The sequence below is a fragment of the Schistocerca piceifrons genome, chromosome 2 (genome assembly GCF_021461385.2).
Source record: "Schistocerca piceifrons isolate TAMUIC-IGC-003096 chromosome 2, iqSchPice1.1, whole genome shotgun sequence".
Classification (NCBI taxonomy): Eukaryota; Metazoa; Arthropoda; class Insecta; order Orthoptera; family Acrididae; genus Schistocerca; species Schistocerca piceifrons.
Window position 1 is genome coordinate 207451003 of NC_060139.1, and position 21822 is coordinate 207472824.

At 38.9% G+C, this 21822-nt stretch overlaps 1 protein-coding gene across 1 annotated transcript in view; it reads right to left on the reverse strand.

Annotated features, from left to right (window-relative positions):
* Positions 1-21822, reverse strand: part of LOC124776704 (WD repeat domain phosphoinositide-interacting protein 3) — a 127454-nt gene that overhangs the window by 15263 nt on the left and 90369 nt on the right. Inside the window, exons 6-7 of the mRNA XM_047251814.1 lie at positions 13601-13702; positions 13164-13285 (exon numbers count right to left, since the gene is read on the reverse strand). Of these exons, the coding sequence (XP_047107770.1) occupies positions 13164-13285; positions 13601-13702 (224 nt within the window). The remainder of the gene's footprint in view (positions 1-13163; positions 13286-13600; positions 13703-21822) is intronic.

Consider the following 21822-nt stretch of genomic DNA (forward strand, 5'->3'; position numbering starts at 1 on the left):
TGCAGAAAATTTTGATGTAGTGCCAATTATAGGAATTCATTCAGAAATATGTTCACACATAACATTCAAAATCTGGCACAACACATGAAACACTACTAAAGCAACTACTGCTCTACAGCATTGATGTTTTTCAAGGATAGCAACAAATGATGAAGTTAACCCAAAGGGGTCCGATTTCTGCTATTTCAGTCATAGGGAGCTAGTTGTTATTAAGTTTGCTTAATGGCGGGAGATAAGCAAATTGTAGCTATCAGTAATGGATTCAAAAACAGCCATGACTGTTGAGAAACATGGATCTACAAGTTTGCAGTTCATAAATGGCTTATGTACACAATATTACACTAACTTAAGTTAATGTGTTATTCATGAAGCAAAGGCTACAAACTACTATGCAGCAGGAAGAAAACTTATCATCACAGAAGTTAATGTTCTTAGGTGGCATTAGATGAAAAATAAATTAAATTAATAAATTAAAGGTACCCAACTCTACAGGTCAGACTGTCAGGGGACCAAATCAGGTGAGGATTCATGAATTGGAGAAGCAAGTTCTTCAGCATGTGTGAAACAAATGCAATTAATGTTTCTGGATCACTTGAGAAATTATCCAAATGAAAGCACTGCAGACAAAACGGAACTTTCTAATTGCATGCAGAATTCAAAACCTAGACCCATAATAGTGAATGTGAGGATCTCACTTCTGAAAGACTACAGATTTCAAACATTGTGACCTCACGATCTGAGCAACAAAACATGTGGACTAACAACAAGTTAACAGTCAACACCGAAAAAGGGAAAAGATCAGTCTCCAAGGCAGATGAACTCAAATGCCTGAGCTTTAGGAGCGAAAACATCTGAACTCTTGCTGCCTCTAGTTTTTGTGCGTTTATTTTTCTCTCTTTATTCTGTAAACAAACAATTTATTTTTTGTAATACTTTCCTTTAAATAGTTTCATGTTACTATCATTTGTTTGTTTAGGTTTACTTTTAGTACTAATTATAAATTTTCTGCTCAATTCTCATACTTTCATTACCAATATTTCTTTAAAACAGTTTCATGTTATTATCATTTGTTTGGTTAAGTCTACTTTTAATAATAATTATAAATTTTCCGTTAAATTCTCATACTTCCAGAAATAATATAGTGTGCTATTCCACTATTATTTCAATATTCTCCCACAACACAGATTCAGACTATTAATTTACTCTCTTTCTACCATTTTTATTTACTGCTGATTTACCATCATATTACTATTGTTACTCATCATTAGAACCTCTTAATACACACTTTTTTATTCTGTTTCTCTTGCTTTCAATCTGTTGTGTACAGATTACTCTAGTGTCGTTTAGCAAGTTCTGTTTCCTGTCTCCAGTCAGCTGTTCAGTGACTGGCTGGTCTTGGTCGCAATTCCTCCCCTCTGCCTGAAGACGCCTGCCACTTTTTACTTCCAGAAATCCCAATCCTCTACCTCCCCAGGAAGCTGCTTCAGTATGCATTGTTTCCTCACTCTCACAGGCCCACTGTCACTAACGTCCACCAGCAGCATCCTTGCAAGCTTTGTGACCGAATGAACTACACACCATATTGCACACTGTAATGAGACAAACCGTGTATATTAACTGAACATTACAGCACACCAAATTAGTATACAACCTGATACCAAACATCTGACATCTCTGTGTATTTTACTTAACTGTATTGCCACAAACTATATGGTGGAATGTAATATTAATAACACTTGTAAAGAAACAGATTTTGAGAACTGCCAGAAATATGAAACTCACCGAGAAAACTGGAAAAGATACATTACTTTGACTACCTAATTATCTAGCTCTTAATGCAGTGACACAGACAATGAGGAACATGATAATGTCACAGTTCACACTTGGAACATACATTTACTGCTTTGTGAAAAGACAACCTAAAGAATTTAAATTGTCATGTTATTGTGGACATTTAGTGTACACTTATCCTGCTGTAATAAGTTATATAAAGGAAAACCTAAAAAGTATATTGTACCTATTTTCTGATTCACATTCTATAGGAAAGATAATTTTTGTCATTAAGTTTCAATTCATAGTTACGTAATGATTATTATAAATACTTCTATATTTTCGCCAATACAGTTTCTTTGTAACATGGTAGTTTGGAATTTGTGAAATTCCCAAGTTTTATTGAACTCTTTAACTTCTGTACAAACACAGTCATTTGGTATTATTTCTTGTGATAATTCTTCTCATTACTGTATATGCGTATCTGCCTGCTGCTATCTATTATCGTGGTACCACTGATCATGCTGGCAGCACCTCATGCATGCAGCCCTGTATTTACTGCATGGGCCACATGGGCCCAGGTCCTGAGTGGCATATTCTTAGGGGTGGCAAAATCTTGTGGGAATTATTATTAGCTTCATTCGAGTTAGGTCAAAACAGTTTTGACTGTGCTAATGTGTTTGAGTCTACTTCAGACTCCGAGTCTCTAATGAAACAGTGGTTTGCAAAACTTATTTGAAGGTGATATACTGAAGACAAATTATTTAATTATACTGAACAGACTATCCACAGAGCTCAATAATCATCTTAGTGTCTACAAAGAGCTTTCTGAAAGGTTCTCTTTCTTACCCAGTTTGATGGAAATGGACCCTGCTGAAGTTTATATTGCTGCAATTAACAGCTGCAGCATATTTACTCTGGGGATATACATCTACATCTACATGATTACTCTGCTATTCATAATTAAGAGCATGGCAGAGCATTCAACGAACCACCTTCAAGCTGTCTCTCTACCATTCCACTCTCGAATGGCAAGCGGGACGAACGAGCACTTAAATTTTTCTGTGCGAGCCCTGACTTCTCTTATTTTATCGTGATGATCATTTCTCCCTGTGTAGGTAGGTGCCAACAGAATGTTTTTGCAATTGGAGGTGGAACTGGTGATTGAATTTCATAAGAAGATCCTGTTGCAATGAAAAACTCCTTTGTTTTAATGATTGCCACTTCAATTCATGTATCATGTCTGTGGCACTATCTCCCTTATTTCGCGATAAAACAAAACGAGCCACCCTTCTTTGAACTTTTTCGATGTCATCTGTCAGTCCCACCTCATGCGGGTCCCACACCGCACAGCAATACTCCAGACAAGTGTAGTGTAAACAGCCTCTTTAGCAGATCTGTTGCACCTCCTAAGTGTTCTGCCAATGAATCGCAGTCTTTGATTTGCTCTACCAACAACATTACCTATGTGATCATTCCAATTTAGATTATTTGTATCGAGAATGAGATTTTCACTCTGCAGCGGAGTGTGCGCTGATATGAAACTTCCTGGCAGATTAAAACTGTGTGCCCGACTGAGACTCAAACTCGGGACCTTTGCCTTTCGCGGGCAAGTGCTCTACCATCTGAGCTACCGAAGCACGACTCACGCCCGGTACTCACAGCTTTACTTCTGCCAGTACCTCGCCTCCTACCTTCCAAACTTTACAGAAGCTCTCCTGCGAACCTTGCAGAACTAGCACTCCTGAAAGAAAGGATATTGCGGAGACATGGCTTAGCCACAGCCTGGGGGCTGTTTCCAGAATGAGATTTTCACTCTGCAGCAGAGTGTGCGCTGATATGAAACTTCCTTGCAGTTCTGCAAGGTTCGCAGGAGAGCTTCTGTAAAGTTTGGAAGGTAGGAGGCGAGGTACTGGCAGAAGTAAAGCTGTGAGTACCGGGCGTGAGTCGTGCTTCAGTAGCTCAGATGGTAGAGCACTTGCCCGTGATAGGCAAAGGTCCCGAGTTCGAGTCTCGGTCGGGCACGCAGTTTTAATCTGCCAGGAAGTTTCATATCAGCGCACACTCTGCTGCAGAGTGAAAATCTCATTCTGGAAACATCCCCCAGGCTGTGGCTAAGCCATGTCTCCGCAATATCCTTTCTTTCAGGAGTGCTAGTTCTGCAAGGTTCGCAGGAGAGCTTCTGTAAAGTTTGGAAGGTAGAAGGCGAGGTACTGGCAGAAGTAAAGCTGTGAGTACCGGACGTGAGTCGTGCTTCGGTAGCTCACATGGTAGAGCACTTGCCTGCGAAAGGCAAAGGTCCAGAGTTCGAGTCTCGGTCGGGCACACAGTTTTAATCTGCCAGGAAGTTTCATAGGTTATTTGTAATTGTAATACCTAAGTATTTAGTTGAACTTACAGTCTTCAGATTTGTGTGACTTATCGTGCAATCGAAATTTAGCGGATTTGTTTTAGTACTCATGTGAATAACTTTACACTTTTCTTTATTTGGTGTCAATTGCCACTTTTTGCACCACACAGATATTGTATCTAAATCATTTTGCAATTCATTTTTGTCATCTGATGACTGATTTCCATCTATTACTACAAAGTGTGACCTTTCTGACTGGAAATCACAAACCCAGTCACACAACTGAGGCAATATTCCATAGGTACGCAGTTTGGTTATAAGACGCTTGTAAGGAACAGCGTCAAAAGGCTTCTGGAAATCTAAAAATATGGAATCAATTTGACATCCCTTGTCAATAGCACTCATTACTTCATGAGTATAAAGAGTTGGTTGTGTTTCACAAGATAATGTTTCCTGAATCCGTGCTGACTATGTGTCAATAAATCGTTTTCTTCGAGGTAATTCATAATGTTCAAACACAGTATAGGTTCCAAAAACATATTACAAATTGACGTTAGTGATATGGGCCTATAATTGCGCAGATTAATCTTATTTCCCTTTTTGGGCATTGGTGTGACCTGAACAATTTTACAGTCTTTAGGTACAGAACTTCCTGTGAGCGAGCGGTTGTATATAATTGATAAATATGGAGCTACTGCATAAGCATACTCTGAAAGGAGCCTGACTGGTACACAATCTGGACTGGAGGCCTTGCCTTTATTAAGTGATTTAAGTTGCCTTGCTACACCGAAGATATCTACTTCTATGTTTCTCATCTTTGCAGTTTTTCTTGACTGTAATTCGGGAATATTTACTTCAGCTTCTTTGGTGAAAGGGTTTAGGAAAACCGCATTTAAAAACTCTGCTTTAGTGGCACTGTCATCAGTGACTTCACCGTTATTACGTAGTGAAGGTATTGATTGCATCTTGCCACTGGTGTGCTTTATATATGACCAGAATCTCTTTGGATTTTCTGCCAGATTCCAAGACATAGTTTCGTTGTGGAAATTATTAAAAGCATCTCGCATTGAAGCACACGCTATATTTCGAACTTCCGCAAAACTTTGGCCTTTGTGTTCTTTTAAATTTGGCATGCTTTTTTCATTGCTTCTGCAAACAGCGATCTGACCCTTTTTGTGTACTATGGCGGATAAGTATCATCACTTATTAATTTATGTGGTATATATCTCTCAATTGCCGTCGATACTATCTCTTTCAAATCATTCCATATCTTTTCTACGCTTACGTGATCAGATCGGAAGGAGTGGATACTCGTCTCTTAAAAAGGCATTAAGAGCATTTTTATCAGCTTTTTTTAAATAGATGTACTTTGTGTTTCTTTTTTTGGCTGTGGGTGTTACGGTATTCAGCCTAGCAGCAACTGCCTTGTGGTCGCTAATCCCTATATATGTCATGACGCTCCCTATCTGTCCTAGATTATTTGTTGCCAAGAGGTCACGTATGCTTTCGCAACCATTTATGCTTCGAGTTGGCTCATGAACTAATTGTTCGAAATAATTTTCTGGGAAAGCAATTCTTTTGGAACAGAATGTATCCACCTCAAAAGCTTCCTCTTCAGTTATGGATATGAGAATGGTCCTTCTTTACCAGTCTTAAATAAAATGCTATGGAGAGAAATATCTCGTTGATATTTATCCAAAAATCAGAATCACTCTGCTGAACGCTCCTTTTCAGTTCTTAAGAACTACTTGCATGCTTCTCAGACTCAAGATCGTTTGAATGCCTGGGCTGTATTGGCAACAGAAAATGATGTGACTGTGAAACTGGACTTTGAAAATGTGATAAATGTGTTTGCTGATAAGGCAAAAAGAAAGGCATTGAACTGATGACATTCTTTGTTGATATAATAATCAGTTACCATAATTTCATTCAAAGATGTAAAGTGGTGTTAATTTTTAGGAAACCTAGGTCCCATAAATTATGAACACACACACTCAAAGACAGATTTGTACCCTAAATTCTATGTGAAGGACTACCAAACATGGGAGGATTCCAACATACTAAAGTTATGCATAGTAACACTATTTGTTTGAAAGTTCATCACTGGTTTTATTTAAAGTATAAACATCCATCCTTGATTAGTATATGGTATATAATAATATGACAGCTCATCTCAATTAATTCCGTCATTTATTTCAAGACACAAAAATCTGTATTAACACTTCTGTCAGAGATCTGGCGTAAACCAAATACTCCCACAAGTTCAGTAAACATAGTCAGATGTAACCAATGAGTGGGTGGAGGACAGGCATACATAAGCTCTGATTTATCACATACTGTGCTACACAACTCCAACAATAATGAAGACAAAGAAGTGGAATGCATGTTCACAGAGATCAAATTCCTGAATAGGAAGTGACAGATGTGTCTCCCATACAAACCACCTAAAGTATGTGGATTTGCCTACTGCGAAACTGCTCTTTCACGTCTCGAACTGATATACGAGCACGTAATTACAACTGGTTGCACTAATAGAAATCTTCTATATCACAATCCATCCATTGTGAAATTTAAGCAGACGCTTTCTTTTTCAAATGTGAAATTACTTCAGCTTGCTCCTACCCATCACACAAACAGTAATTACATTATCACGGACATATTTCCAACAAAACCCCCAAACATAGACATTTGTATTTCTCAAATATCTGCATGACATAATTTTTATGACACACTAGCTAGAATGTCCAAGAAAGAAACTGCAACCGACTACATACAGACTCTTCAGACACATTAATTTATCTGAAGTTGCAACTGATGCACACGAAATAGCTTGGGGACATCATCTATTTCTTTCTCAGATATGAAAGAAAAACTTCATAGGTTTACTAACAAACTTACTGAACTATATGATAAATATGCCTCCTTAAATACTATAAAAGTAAAACCAAAACTTACACCTTAGTTAACTACAGAACTAAAACAGCTGATGAATCTCAGAAAACTGCACACTGGGCATACAAACAGTGTCTATCCCACACCTGAAAATCATATTACTTACAAGCACAAGCAGAACAGATTCAGTCAAGCTGTGAGAAATGCAAAACTCAGGCATACCCATGCATTGATCGACAACAGGAATAGACTAGCTGTGCTATGGAAAAACCTGCGTGGTCCGGGTATATGTGAAGTAAAAGCTGCAGCTCATCCCGCTGTCCCAGCCAACGACAAACTAAACTGGTATTTTACATTGCATATGACGACAAACAAACCACAAACAAAACAAAGACTCATTGATTACGTCATGAGGGTAAATGTCTTCAGCCAAAAAGTTTTTTATCTGAAGCATGTCACTTGCAACACTATCAAAAAAGTCATCATGCGTATCAGATCAGCATCTACTGGACACGAATGATGAAGCTTATTGCTGACCCACTACTGCCCACTATAACAGATATTTTCAAGCAATTCTTAACCACACGTGTTTTCCCTGATGCTTGGCAAGATGAACTATTTAGGCCATCACCTAAAAAGGACACTGCCACAGTACCCTCTGATCAACGACCTATGTTCATTCTTCCTGCACTGTCCAAGACCTTAGAATCTATAGTCCACAACCAGCTAATGCACTACCTAACTACAAACAACCTACTAGAAAAATACCAATCAGCCTTCCATAAACATCACAGCACAACCTCTGCCTTAACAAAGGTAAGACATGAAACTTGTCATGGGTGCACAAGAGACAACTATCATGTGCTTTCTAGACTTTATGAAAGTCTTTGACACAGATGGATATGACACTTACTTGCCAAACTCAGCAACCTAAATTTCGCTCACACCTGATACCTCGCCAGCACCATGAAGTCACAATGAGGGAAGGTAGTATCAGGGGTTCCCTTGAGATCAGTATTAGATCCTATACCCTTTTCATTGTGAATAAATGATGAGTCATCAGTTTCGTCCTACTGCAAATACCACTTGTGTGCTGATGACATCCAGTTGTATCTAAGTGCAGAACCAATAAATCTGTAGACAGCTTTGAGAATCTCAATACTGATTTGTGAGCTTCCAAGCAGTTCTGGTTGGTCATTCTTCTTGAGTCATAAGCCCGAAATACCTGAAATCCCTACCATCTTTAACCCTAAAATGGGAGAAATATCAACTTCACTCCTTCAGCAAAGTATCTAGGAGTAATAATATAAGAAAATTTATATTTGACTGAGCACATAGCTGGACTGTGTGTGAAGGCATCAGCAGCTTTCCACGTCCTACAAAAAATGAAAAGCTCTTCCCTCTTGGCTTGGAAAAGAAACTTGTACAAACACTTATACTTCCAGTTATTCATTACAGCATTCCTCAGGAATGCTCACGGCACCTGGAACTGGTTATGAATTCCTGTGTTCATTATATGTCATTTCGATTCTATGATCACATTTCATCATCATATGCACACCTATCCTGAATGCATTCAGACAAGCGCAGAGATTTCCATATTGTCTGTCTTCTCTACTGTCTTATCACTGAACACTGCCTTCATCCCTTTCCTCGGTCTTAATGCTTGTGTCTAAACAACATGGTGGAAACACCTGCTCCCATCAGAGTAAAATTCTTTCTACCCAACTAAATCATTCAGCCACCTTCTTAAAGTCCTTCTCAGTAGCAGGAAGCTGACTCTGAAATAGCCTCCCACATTATATGAGAGAACTAAGTAACATCTCCAACTTCAGAAGACAGGTAGTGACATATCTGCTAAAGCAACAATAAGGCTTATCATTGTCCCTGTAAGCACTTATTACCCTTAGAGATCACTCCTTCCAACCTGATTTTCCTCATTCCTCAATATTCTTAGAGGACACAGTCTTCTTAAATTTTCTTTTCCCAGAACTCACCTTACAGAAAACTTCTATTTTGTACACCCATAAATTCATCTTTTATATGCCACTATCATTACTGTTATTAATATACAGTTCTGTTATCATCATCATCAGCAGCAGCAGCAGAATATGCAGTAGTACAAGTAATGATGGTATTGACTTTATTAGTTCGTAGTCAGTATAATTTACTCATACTGTCACTTCAGACACTCAAATCATTTTAATACTAGCTGTCATATTATAATTTTTATTTCTTAGGTAACTATGATTTAATGGATACTGTAGGTGTGAAACCCTGGTTCAATGTAAGAGAGGGCCTTATGGCCCTAATCAGACCACGTTAAAGAAATAAATAAATAGAATAAGATAAAATAAATGTAGCAAATACCAGCTGGTGTGCGAAAATGAAGAAGATGCGGTGGGGTGTGAAACAGAATATCACTAGCTTAGCGAGTTGCCTTCCTGTAGTCTTTGATGAACAGCTACATGAGTATAAGAATCATATAATCTAAGAAAACACCACAAATTGTTTACAAGAGACAAGATTAACTTTTTAGGCAGCCTTAAGACACTTTATATCACTAAAGATATGTTAAAATTAATCAAGAAGCCTCTTCAAAGAAAGGACCATCTTACAGTTGGGTAAATACAGCATTTACATAGTAGAGGAGTCCGATCTACTTATCTTGTGACAAAAAGACCATTCAAATTTGGCTACCAAACTGACAACAACAATGAGGGTAACTGTTGTCATTACCAATGTTTTGCTTTGGTTGAATTATTAACTCATGTGACTCAATTTAAAGTAAAGGCAAGATTCCAACAGGAATCACTCTTTCCTAAAAGAAACTGCATATTAATTCCTCAGAGGTCATAGATGTTTACAAGGAATAAATAACAGTAACACAGTCCACATAGGAACAGTTCATATTATTCTTCTGGTTGTTACACACTCAGTTACTAGCAAACAAAGTCTTCTTAAGCATTGCGAAGAAGATAATAAATTTTGGGACACAACTTCTCTTGAAAGAATGTCATACTACTTTTTCAGTATTACGGATCAGTGATAAACATAAATGAAAAGCTTTTGGCTATGTGAAAGGTCTTCAAACAGTGATCTCTGAAATTGATTATATTAAATCAAATGATGGGCAAAATGTTACAACTCCCACCACACACCAAACCCATACTACTAACAGACACGCAGCAGTGTGACCATTTATCACCCACTATCAGATTACCATAAATACCTACAGTATTTTATGGACCATACGATGCTATGATCTACAAGACACATCTTCACCTCTAAGCAATTTTTTTAAAAATAACATTTTTACCACTTCTATTATTAGACTGAAAAGGCAGTCTAAAAAATTTCTTAGTTTATAAAACCAAATTGCCCTTTAAAATCCCCGAAAATCGTCATTTGAACCTCCTACTCCTACTTCTTCTTCTTCTTCTTCTTCTCCTCCTCCTCCTCCTCCTCCTTCTACCTCTTTGTTGTCATCATTGTCCTCTTCATATATAAGATGGTGTTCACCGCCTTCGAGAGCCTTACTCATGCCACACTTCTTGAAAGATTTAACAATAATGTCTTCTCTCACTCTAAACCACAACTATTTTATCTACTGACACACTTGTTTGATTGTAGGTGATTTTAAAGTGCACTTTGGTGTGAATTCATGATCCATTTGTTCCATTCCTCTCTCATATACACTATATCTGGTTTATTTATTAAGACATCACGAGGTGGCAATTGTGAAGCAAGTCCTCCCAGAATAACAGCAAGCTCTGTATTTCCCTGTCTCAATTTCTCGTTCAAACAATTTTTCAAATGACTACTAAACTGATCTAATACAAGAAGAGAACTCTTCTTCAATAAAGCAACCTTTCCTTCTCTCCCACACACTATTAATCCATAACTTCATACCAGCCTCATACATCCAACCCTTCTCAGATATTGTTTTGCGTTTGAAAATGATCACTGGATTAAGTTTAGTACTGATGGCACAACATGAAAGGACAAAAGTGTAGTGCATTTTTTTTTTCATGTTCACTTGTTTTTATAGTTCCAGTTTCAGCAACTTTCATGGCAACAGTTCTGTTACTTGTCACATCAAATGTCAGAGGAGTTTCATCCATATTTGCTATTTGGCTTAGTTCCACACTGTTTTTCTTTTGGTGTTGAATAATAGAGCAATGGGAAAATAATATTTGCTCTTCATACTCTTGTGGTATTTTCTGAGATATTTTAGCTTTGGTTTTGATAAATCTGTAGCGCCAACCAACTACACCTCTAAAGTATGTTAAGTTTCACTGTATTGCTTGCTTACAAGTGTGTATTTGAATCATTTGTGTATCAATTCCAATGCGATTTTGATGGTGTTCTAGAATCCATTTCAATACGTCATCTTCTCGTTTAGGCAACTTTGCATTCAGTCCTCTACACATTTAGTGTTCCACATTTTTTTTACTTCTTTATTGGCCCATCAATCGTGTATTGTTTTTCTTTGTTGAAGGGCCAAAATGCTGCTCAGCTGCTCTGTTTCCAAATTATTCTGCATATACTATTAGCTTCAATGTACAGGCTGCATCATGTGAATATCTTTTCCCTTTTTTTTTTTTTTTTTTTAGTGAAACCTGCTACCAACAAAAATAATGTGCTGTTAACAACAACACAAATCACTTTCAATTCATTTTACTAGCACTGTAGAATGGAATGACGCATCATAGGCTAGACAGTGTTCTGGATTTATGATGGCGGGGCAGGAGGGAGTCATTGTTAACAAGCTTGTGAATTACTGCAACTCATGTTCATTGTGTCAGTGCACTGCTGCTGCCAGCTGAATCCAATATTGCCAGACAGAGATAGGTTTCCAGCAGCATCAAATACATGGCCCTTTTAAAGACTGGTGGGAATTTTAAATCAAACAATGGACATTTTTATATTAATTTCGAGTATAAGATGTACCTGCATTGTGGAGGCAATTTTTCGAAGAAAAAAGTACATCTTATAGTCCTTAAAATATGGTAGACAGATATACAGATACGAAGGGTAGTCATACAGTTTAATTATCACTTCATGAGGAATAATAAATACGTCATTAATTTTTTGTTTGTTTGCAGGTACATGTCTGGCATTTTGGTAGTGTAGTGCAGGTGGCTATTCCTACAGCATCAACTTCAGATTTGAGAAATTATGCATGCCTGTTATGCCCAGCAGGTGCCCTTATGATTAGCAACCAGGCAAGAGTGTATGCTGTAGTGATTATACTACTCAGATGAGGTACATTATATGACAGGTTTTTGTTACACAACAAATACAGGCTTCAGAAGTTCAGTTTTATTTCAGAGTGTATTGCCAGCAACACATACTATTCTATGGACTTAGTTAGTTTTATTTTTATCGGTTGCATCCAGTGATTACAAAACATATTTGGCAGATAAATTGGGATCTACCAGAGGTAGGATGGTATATCTTTTGTCACTAGCCTGGCAATAACATTTTTGGGTATTCTTTTCTTCATCATCTTGACGATGATTCACACTGTTCCTATAACCATGTTTATCAGATATTATGATGACTCATATCAATATCTAAATATTCCTTAAAACAGTTGCTGTGTTTGACTTTCATTTCCTGGTATTCATATTTAGTTGAATTTTCGCAAAGTGTGTAACAACTGATCTATGGGATTAACACTATAATCAGACTGTTTAATACTCCTTCTATCAGAAACAAGAGCAGTACTGGACAGGTTTATTTCCTTCTTCAATATTTATCAAGTCCACTTAACACACTTCTTTCATTTTACCTGAATCATGTTTTCACATACTACCATTTTTAAATTAATGATTATATTGAGTTTTTGACAACATTCATTATTAAGTGATGGTGCTGTTTATACTCATGCAATGAAATGAGTTTATAGCCTCCGTTGTTATGTTTATTCTGATAATGTCTGGGATTTACTAACTAGTGGTGGTGAGAATTCTTGTATTTTTATCTTTCATAATAACACATCAATGAGCAGTTATTTTATCATTCATAACCTATTTGCATCCATATATATAAATGTATACAGAAGGACAATATATATACAAGAGGGAGAGGGAGAGGGACTGACTTCAGAAATCTAAATGTGTAGACAGCAGAAAAGGTACCATACCTATGACTGAGTTGTTGTCTGAACCAAATGCACACATACATTGAGGACCACCTGGAACTTGGAATTTGCAGAAACTCCAGCTTGAACTGAAGTACTTTGGTAAAAATGTAGCAGACGCCAAGCTAAAAAAAAAGTGATTGAAAATTACACCATTTATATGAGAGGACTGGGCTAAAGAAAATAGCTCAGACCACTGCACATTCATCATAAAATTCAGCAATCTCAAAATGCCACATTTAGCAATTCAGTTTTGGAGCATAGTTCAAAATATTCTTGTATGCAAAATATGTTCATATAAACTTCATTCAATATGTTATATTTAAGGAACAATATTCATTCTGAAAACTGCAGATTTTAAAAATCCTCTCTATTATAATACAAAACATGCTACATTACTACAGAATAACGTACAATAAATTTTATATTGAAGAACTTACCTGGACTGCTTATTCAGTTTCTGATCTTCAACTGCAAATATATGTACTGTCCCATGATCACTTGCCACACAAAGACATGTGGAATCATGGTTGAAGTTTATACTGAAACAATTTTAAACAAACTTATTTTAGTGGTGTAGTACAGTAGTGTAGTGGAAAGTGTCTGTAGAAAATGGGTAGTGTCTTCAACTACCAGTCCAAAGGACCTGGGTTTATTTACAGACACTGTTTATATTCTGAATGAAAATCATACAAACTGGTGGCCAAATACTCCTGGTATACAGAGTTGTCCACATTCTACAATTATTGTCAAAAGAGGGTGGAGGGTACCCTCTTACCTTTGGGTTAGGTAGCGGGCCCTAAAGGTGGAAAAATTAGCATTGATCAATGAAATGAGGAGCAATAGGTATTAGAAACCACTGCATTAAAGACAAACACAATGTAATCACAAGATATGGACTCTTCATAAAATAAGTCCAAGATTACCACTTCCTTCTCAAACAATTCCTCACATAAACTAGCCCCCTTCGGATCTCTGGGCAGGAACTGTCCAGGAGGGGATTTTCAAGACTAGGATAAACAACAACTCTACTGTTCTACAAATTGGAGCACGGAATATTATATGTACGAAACTTGTACGGGAACTGAAGAATCTGGAAAGAGAGATGAGAAGGTTCAATTTAGACTTTTATGGATTAGTGAAGTGTAATAGAAAGAAAAGAGAGATTTCTAGTCAGACGATTATAGAATAATAGTAACAGCATTGGTGACTGGTGTAACAGCTGTTAGTATAATTATGAATGGAAAAGCATTTAACAAGTTGAATTATTATGAGCAACACTGTGGCCAATTTTTCTTCTGAGAACTGAAACTAAGCCAACACCATACCACCATTCCACACAGTTACATGATCACATCACAAACTGATGGTGAGGAAATGAGAGAATGTATGAGGACATGGATAAACTGATAAAATGCATGAAGGGTGATGAAAATTTGATAGTCCTCTGTGACTGAAACATTATTATAGGAGAGGTAATGGAAGGTGAAGCTACTGGATGAATAAACTGTAAAACCATGTCAGCCACTGAGGCATTGTCTGCTAACATCAAGGGTAGCAAGTCAGCAAGGGAGAGGGGGGCAAGAGACTTCTACAGTTCTGTCACAGGTTTCAACTGGTTGCAAGAAACATCCTTTTCCAAAATCACAAGAGACATTGGAATAGACTAGGAGACACTTGGAGATATCAACTACATTACATCATAGTAATGGTAAGATCTGGCAGAACATAAATAATATAGGTTGGTTGTTTAAAGTGTTGAAGTGATCAAACTATGAAGGCACTAGTCTCCTCTACCCACAACAGGCAAGGCAACAAAACTATGCACCAAAGAACAGTACAGTATGCGGAATCCAAGGAAGGAAAACCCCAAGGTCTAGCAAAGGCCAACAGAGCCTTGATAAAGGAACGAGGAAGAAGAAAAGGGGAAAAGAAAGAAAGATGGGAAAGGTGCACCATTCACGGAACAGCCACAGGTCCTCAAAAGCAGACACTACAATGGGGACGTATGCCCCAGCACTTACCAGAGGCACCCCACCCAACAACATAGTTAAGACTAACAACATGGACAGAGCGAGTGAAGCACAGGAAAACAGAGGAAGATCACCAAGTCAGATAGAACACATGAGAAACAGAAGAAGAGCAAAAGGATGAGTAGTGTGGAGGCTGGGGCAGACCACCTAGCCTAAATAGCCATTGCCCAGTCAAGTCTGAGGAGGTAACAGGGTGTCCTGCCAATCCCTAACTGGACTGACAAGTCTGACGTGTTCTCTCTTAGAGAGAGTGACAAAAAAACCCTCCATGAATAAACTGTAAAACCATGTCAGCCACTGAGGCATCGTCTGCTAATATCAAGGGTAGCAAGTCAGCAAGAGTAAGTGTCTGCCGCAGGTAGGCTAGGTTAGAACAGTCCAGCAAAATGTGGACCACCATCGAATGGGCAGCACAACAGCCGGGAGAATCTTCATGATGAAGGAGATGACCATGGGTTAGCCAAGTATGGCTGATGCGGATCTGGCAAAGGATGAGAGAGTCCTTGCGAGAGGCCCACATAGAGGACCTCCACAAATTTGTGGTCTTGAGGACCTCCACAAATTTGTGGTCCTCTTTATTGCCCATAGTTCGTTTGGCGACATCAGAGTATGCCTTTTTGTATTCCAAATCCTTAGAACTTGACGGAATAATGCCAAGCAAAGATCCACTGCTGGAATATAGATATCAAAACGCAGCTTGGCAGTAGCCAATTCGGCCAGCCTGTCAGCAAGTTCACTCCTGGGATCCCAATATGACCTGGGGCCAAGATAAAAACATCTAAGCGTCCATATTGTTTGAGGGTAAAAAGGGAATCCCTGGTTAGTCAGAGCCAAGAGATGCCAAGAGTAACACTGGTCACGAGCTTGTACACTGTGCACAAGGAGTCGCTACGGATGAGCATTCACTGGTGCTGGAACAGATATGCTCAAGAGCACGGGAGATTGCTACCAGCTCCGCAGTGAAAACACTGCAGCCATCCAGCAATGAGTGAAGTTCCTTGTAGCCCGTAAGAACACAAGCAAAGCCTGTGTGGCCAGCAACCATCAAGCCATCAGTATAGATGACTTCTGAACCCTGAAACACACTGAGAATGGAGAAGAACAGGTGGCAGAAAGCCTCAGCGGGAGCCGAGTCTTTCATATCTTGTGGTAGGTCAAGATACAGATGTGGACAGGGGACGCTCTATGGAGGTGTATGTGAGCAGGTCAGGTGGACAGGTGGTAGAGGGGAACATGAAGTTCTGAAAAACAGGACTGAATGAGGATGATGATTGTAACCCCACACCTGGGCCACCATTGCAGAAGGCAGATCTATGTACCTGCAAAAAAGATGTGTCTGTAATGTCAAAGGTGACGTTGAGCTGTATGTGAAAATCCTGTAATCTAGACAGAACTGGACCAATGCTTTGTAAAGCCACAGCAGAGTAGAGTGGTCCATGCCCCCATTGATATTACTGATGGATCGAAGAGCATTCAGGTGCAAGTAACATGTCTGGTTTAGTTGACTAAAATGGGGAAGCCATGTCAACCGTGCATCAAATACCAATCCCAAAAAACTATGAGAGTCCACCACATTGAGGGACTTGTCATCAAGGTACAGATCTGGATGAGGATGCACTGTACAGTGATGACTGAAATTCATAATTCTTGTCTTTGGCATCCAAAAATTGAAAGCCATGAGTAAGAGTCCAAGATTGTGCTCTGTGTACTGGTCACTGCAGTTTGTATTCAGCAACACCCATTATTGACGAACAAAAATAAATGCAAAAGTTATCAGCATACAAAGAGGGGGACACTGTAGGTCCCACAGCCACCACTAGACCATTGATAGGCACTAAAAAGAGGAGACACTCTAAACACAACCCTGCAATACCCCATTCTCCTGCATATAGGAGATGCTATGGGAGTCACCAACATTTGCCTAAAAAGTGTGACATGAAAGAAAGTTCTGGTTAAAAATCAGGAGCAGACCATGGAGGCTTGACTCATGTAATGTGGCAAGGATATGGTGGCATCATGTGGTATCATAAGCTTTATGCAGATCAGAAAAGGCTGCAACAAGGTGTTGACAACGGGTAAAAGCCATATGGACTGCAGACTCCACATGAACTAAATTATCTGCAGGACAGTAGCCTCAGTGAAAACCACCCTGGATTGAAGCCAAAAGGTCCTGGGAGTCAAGTATTCAATACAGCCTTTGACTCACCATACATTCAAGTAATTTGAAAACAGCAGTGGTTAAACTGATCAGGTAACAGCTGTTCATCTGCAGAGGCATTTACCCGATTTCAAAACTATAATAATGACACTTTCTTACCACTGGGAAGGGAATTCCCTCCCGCTCCAGAGACGGATGAGAAGGGCAAGTATATGGCATTGGCTAGCCACCAATAAGTACTGAAGCATTTGGTTGTGTACCCAGTCTGGTCTGGGAGTCATCTTGGGGCAGAGAGTGAGGCCGATGGTGAACTCCCACTCACTAAATGGTGTGTTACAAGGCTTCAGATGATGGGAAACAATAGATACAGGGAATCGTTCCAGACAGTGTTTGAGAAGACAGAACACGGGTGCATAGTGGATCAATGCTGAAGCCTGAGCAAAATGCTCAGTCATAGGAGTTTGAGCTGGTGAGGATAATACCATTTAGGGAAATTCCTGGGACACCTGTTGGAGGACAGCGACCACACATGTGCCTGATCTTTGCCCGTACCTGCGAAGAGGGAGTATGCAGCCCTACGGTAGTGACACATTGTTCCCAACAAATCTGTTCCTAACATTTAATTAGATACCAGGGCCAGGCATGAAGCCATTTAAAGGCCAGGAATTGGTCAAGAGAGGGATGCCATTTGTAGCTTTGGAAGGCATGATGGTGGTCTTTACCAACCATAGAAATTTCAGGGGTCCACCAAAGGATAGTCTTCCATCGGGTAGATACCGAGGAAGAGGGAACTGCTGAAGCAGCTGCTGAAAGGTTGGCATCAGTCAAACTCTGTACGAAGTCATCAAAGCCGCCATATGGTGGAGTGATTTGGATGGCAGCCAAAGAAAAACATCCCATTCCACACTAATAAAGGCCCACCTGGAAGGGCATCCGGGTGATTTATGCTGAAGAAAAGATAAGACAATTGGAAAATGATTGCTGTCACACAAATCATCATGAACTTCTCATTGAATGGAGGGTAGGAATTGTGGGCTACAAAGGGAAAGATCAATAGCTGAGAAAGTTTACCAACTTGCTGCATGCTGCACATGAAAAATAGGTCCGCAACTTGTCTTATAATTGAAATAAATAGTTGTAGCTCCATCACAAGTTGTATTGTGAAGTATTTATTTTTTTTTCCTTGATGGTGACTAGTTTCGGACACTTGTGTCCACTTTCAAACCATCCGTAAGTGTGACAAATACAGGCAACAGCCCATGTGCAGAAACTGCCCCTGAGGTGATGAAAGCGGTCCTATGGCCAGCTCAACAACAGTCAGTCATAGTACCACCTTGATCACTGCAGGGCATTTCTGTACGTGGATTATTGCCTGTATTTGTCACACTTACGGATAATTTGAAAGTGGACACAGGTGTCCGAAGCTAGTCACCATCAAGAAATAAAAAAAAAAGATATTACTCAATTCAACTTATGACAGAGCTAAACCACTTATTTCAAGCTAAAGAAGTGCCATGTGCCATACTGAAGTATGTGGGAGCTTCAGTCTCGTTGAGGCAGAGATCATGCTCTGCCAGCAGCACCACCACACAGAGGGTTCTGATAAATGAAAGTTAGAAGCACTGATGTCCAGTTTTGATTTGATCTCGAAGGTAACATTTCCAATAAGAATAGAATGAGATAGTGCAATAGTGACTGCTAATTTATTTTTAAATTGAACTATCTTTCATGAAATAGATGTCAGACACATAATAAATGTTTTATCTAAACAAAATTATCAAATGGCAGTAATAAAGCAAATTCAGTTTAACTACGGAGGGAATAGCACAATTTTACAGAATCATAAATGCTGACTTAGTTGCACTATTTATGGACAATTTACAGAATAAAATATGGAAATAGGTTTCCTTGGAAACACAGAAGATGAGAAATTACAATAGATCTGGGACAACTACAATGGAAGTGTATAGAAAGTGTGGCTAATATCTGGATCTTCTGCAGCATGAGAGAGCTTAACTGATTACAGGACAAGCCCTAATCAAGACTTAAAGATGTACTACAAGTAGTATTGAAAACGTAGTCATCATTTTATCAAAATGGTGAAAAGCACATACTATACATGCCAAAATTCAATATTCCAAGAACAAAGAAAAGGAAATGTTGAGAATTATAAGGAATGAAACTAATAATCTCAGTAAGGCAGATGATAATTCACTCCCTGATGACAACAGTAGTGACAAAGATAATATTAAACTCACATTATTGACCACTAATTTCAATAAACTCTTCCAGACAGCAGCTGAAAAAAAGGGGAAAAAAGGAACCCTTGAAAGTTTACTTAGCCAGGCACTGCATACACAATCCCCAAATAACAGTTCAGCCAAATCATCTGTTAGGAAATTGTTGAGGATTTCAGGGCCACTTGTTGATGCACTGCCTATTGGCTTCCATCTCACAATTTTCACCAAATGTCTGTTCAATGAATTTCTTGATGTTTTGTCTGCACAAGTGGCTGGCACTGTCTTAGGTTCACCCTCCATTGATGATGGTACACTGGCATCAAGCCTATGGCTGGAGATTATATGTACCTGTGCACACCATTGCCTCAGGGCTTTTCCCTGGCCATTACAGCTGTGGTTCCTCCCTGTTACCTGCAACAGTTGTTCGCTGCAGTAAGAGAATCCAGGGTCATTGAAATTTACACTGTCAATTTCTCGACATCAGCTGTATTACTACAAATAGTGATATATGAGTATCTGTGCCAGATCGGGACTCGAACCCACATTTCCCACTCATCGTGAGCAGTCATGTTAGCCATTTCAACCATCTATGCATGTTCCATGGAACAACCCAAACTTTCACATGTCACACTTCCTACATCCTTCTATCACAATCCAGTAAATTCATAACCTTATGCTCGCAACATTAGTTGGATTCCTGCACAAAGAGAAGAAGACAAGAAGGAATTGAGACCAATGTTGCTGCTGTTGTGTGGCTGTCTTAGCTTGTAATAAATTGTACAACTGGGATTGAGTGCAGGTCCAGCACAGATTTTCACATGTCACTACTGACTAATAGATCTTTACCAAAGACAGCTGACGTTAATGCATTTGCAGTCAATGAATAAACTTCAAAGTATATCATGGAGCTGTGGTTTGCCAACAGTGTCTGTTCTTTCAAACATGCATGTAAGTAATCCAGGATCTGTTTACTTGAGGCTTTCTTCTTTCTTGTTGAAACTATGCATGTTGTCCGTAAATGCTCCTGGTTCATCGACTTTCACCAACTACTGAAACACTTGGCCCCTCTGCTACAACCACAATTGGGAAAGAACAAAAGATATATACAACACTAGGGACATTTCATTCAGAAACTGAAGAAACTAAAACTTGGACCAAATGACACTGGTCAGCTTTGAGATTATTTTTTTTTTATAAAAATGCTATCCAGTGACTATCTGGAGCATATCAGTTCCCTTTCCTAAGCTCTTTCATGCATGTCTTACCATGAACTACTTTATCTAGAATGGCTATTTCTACGAGCAGCTGGAATGTGACGTTATGGGTATTCAACTCAGTTCAGTGGTTACCAATCTCTTTGTGGAGCGATCACAGAGTTAATGACCAGAGGAAAGTTCACAGATGTTTGCACGACATTTACCTATAATCTCTGGCCACTGGCTCAACTCCTGACTGCTGCCAGCAGTGATGGTTGAACCTCTGAAATTCGGGCCACTTGTGCTGCAAAATCGTTCAACAAAAGTCCCCTGAAGATCCCAAGACAGAAGCCAACAGGCAATACATTATCTCTTAGGAACATCATTAGTTCACTAAAGGAAGCAGTGATTATTAAAAAGCAATGCTTTTCTGGCTATGATGGTATTTCAATCCGAATAGTACAATATTGGCCTTACTTAGTGGCATCCTGTATTGGATCATCTTTGTAAATGATCAATGAGACAAGGAATACTTCCTGAAAGACTGAAGCACAAGATACTAGTAACCATTTATTGAAGTGAGTGACCTGTAATGTGACCTGTACTGTTGGTAGCCCTGCACCTGCTATACAGACGTCTGAGTCACAGCTCTCGTACAAGGTAAGTAATTTAAGTAGTAATGAACTGTTTTTACCACTTTAAAAATTAATTTATTAGGCTAATTATAGTGCTCTTCAAGCGTACCATTAAAGGTTTTTGTCTTACTCGCGATTTTCACAGTAATCACGTAAAGTTCGTTTTGTTTACATATCGCGGCCAGGCCGAACTTTTGAGCTTTCAGATGAAACTTCATACTGCAATTTTAAGTGCATTTACTGATAGCTTAGTGTGCTAAATACGTTTGCTGCCCCTTTATATCTGTAGAGTATCGTCATCTCTTAAGTAATTTCCAGTAAAAAACTTCTGAACCACTGTTTACATAGTCGCGAGTAGGCCTAATTTTTCATACACGTATTTTCATTGTTTTCCGGTAAC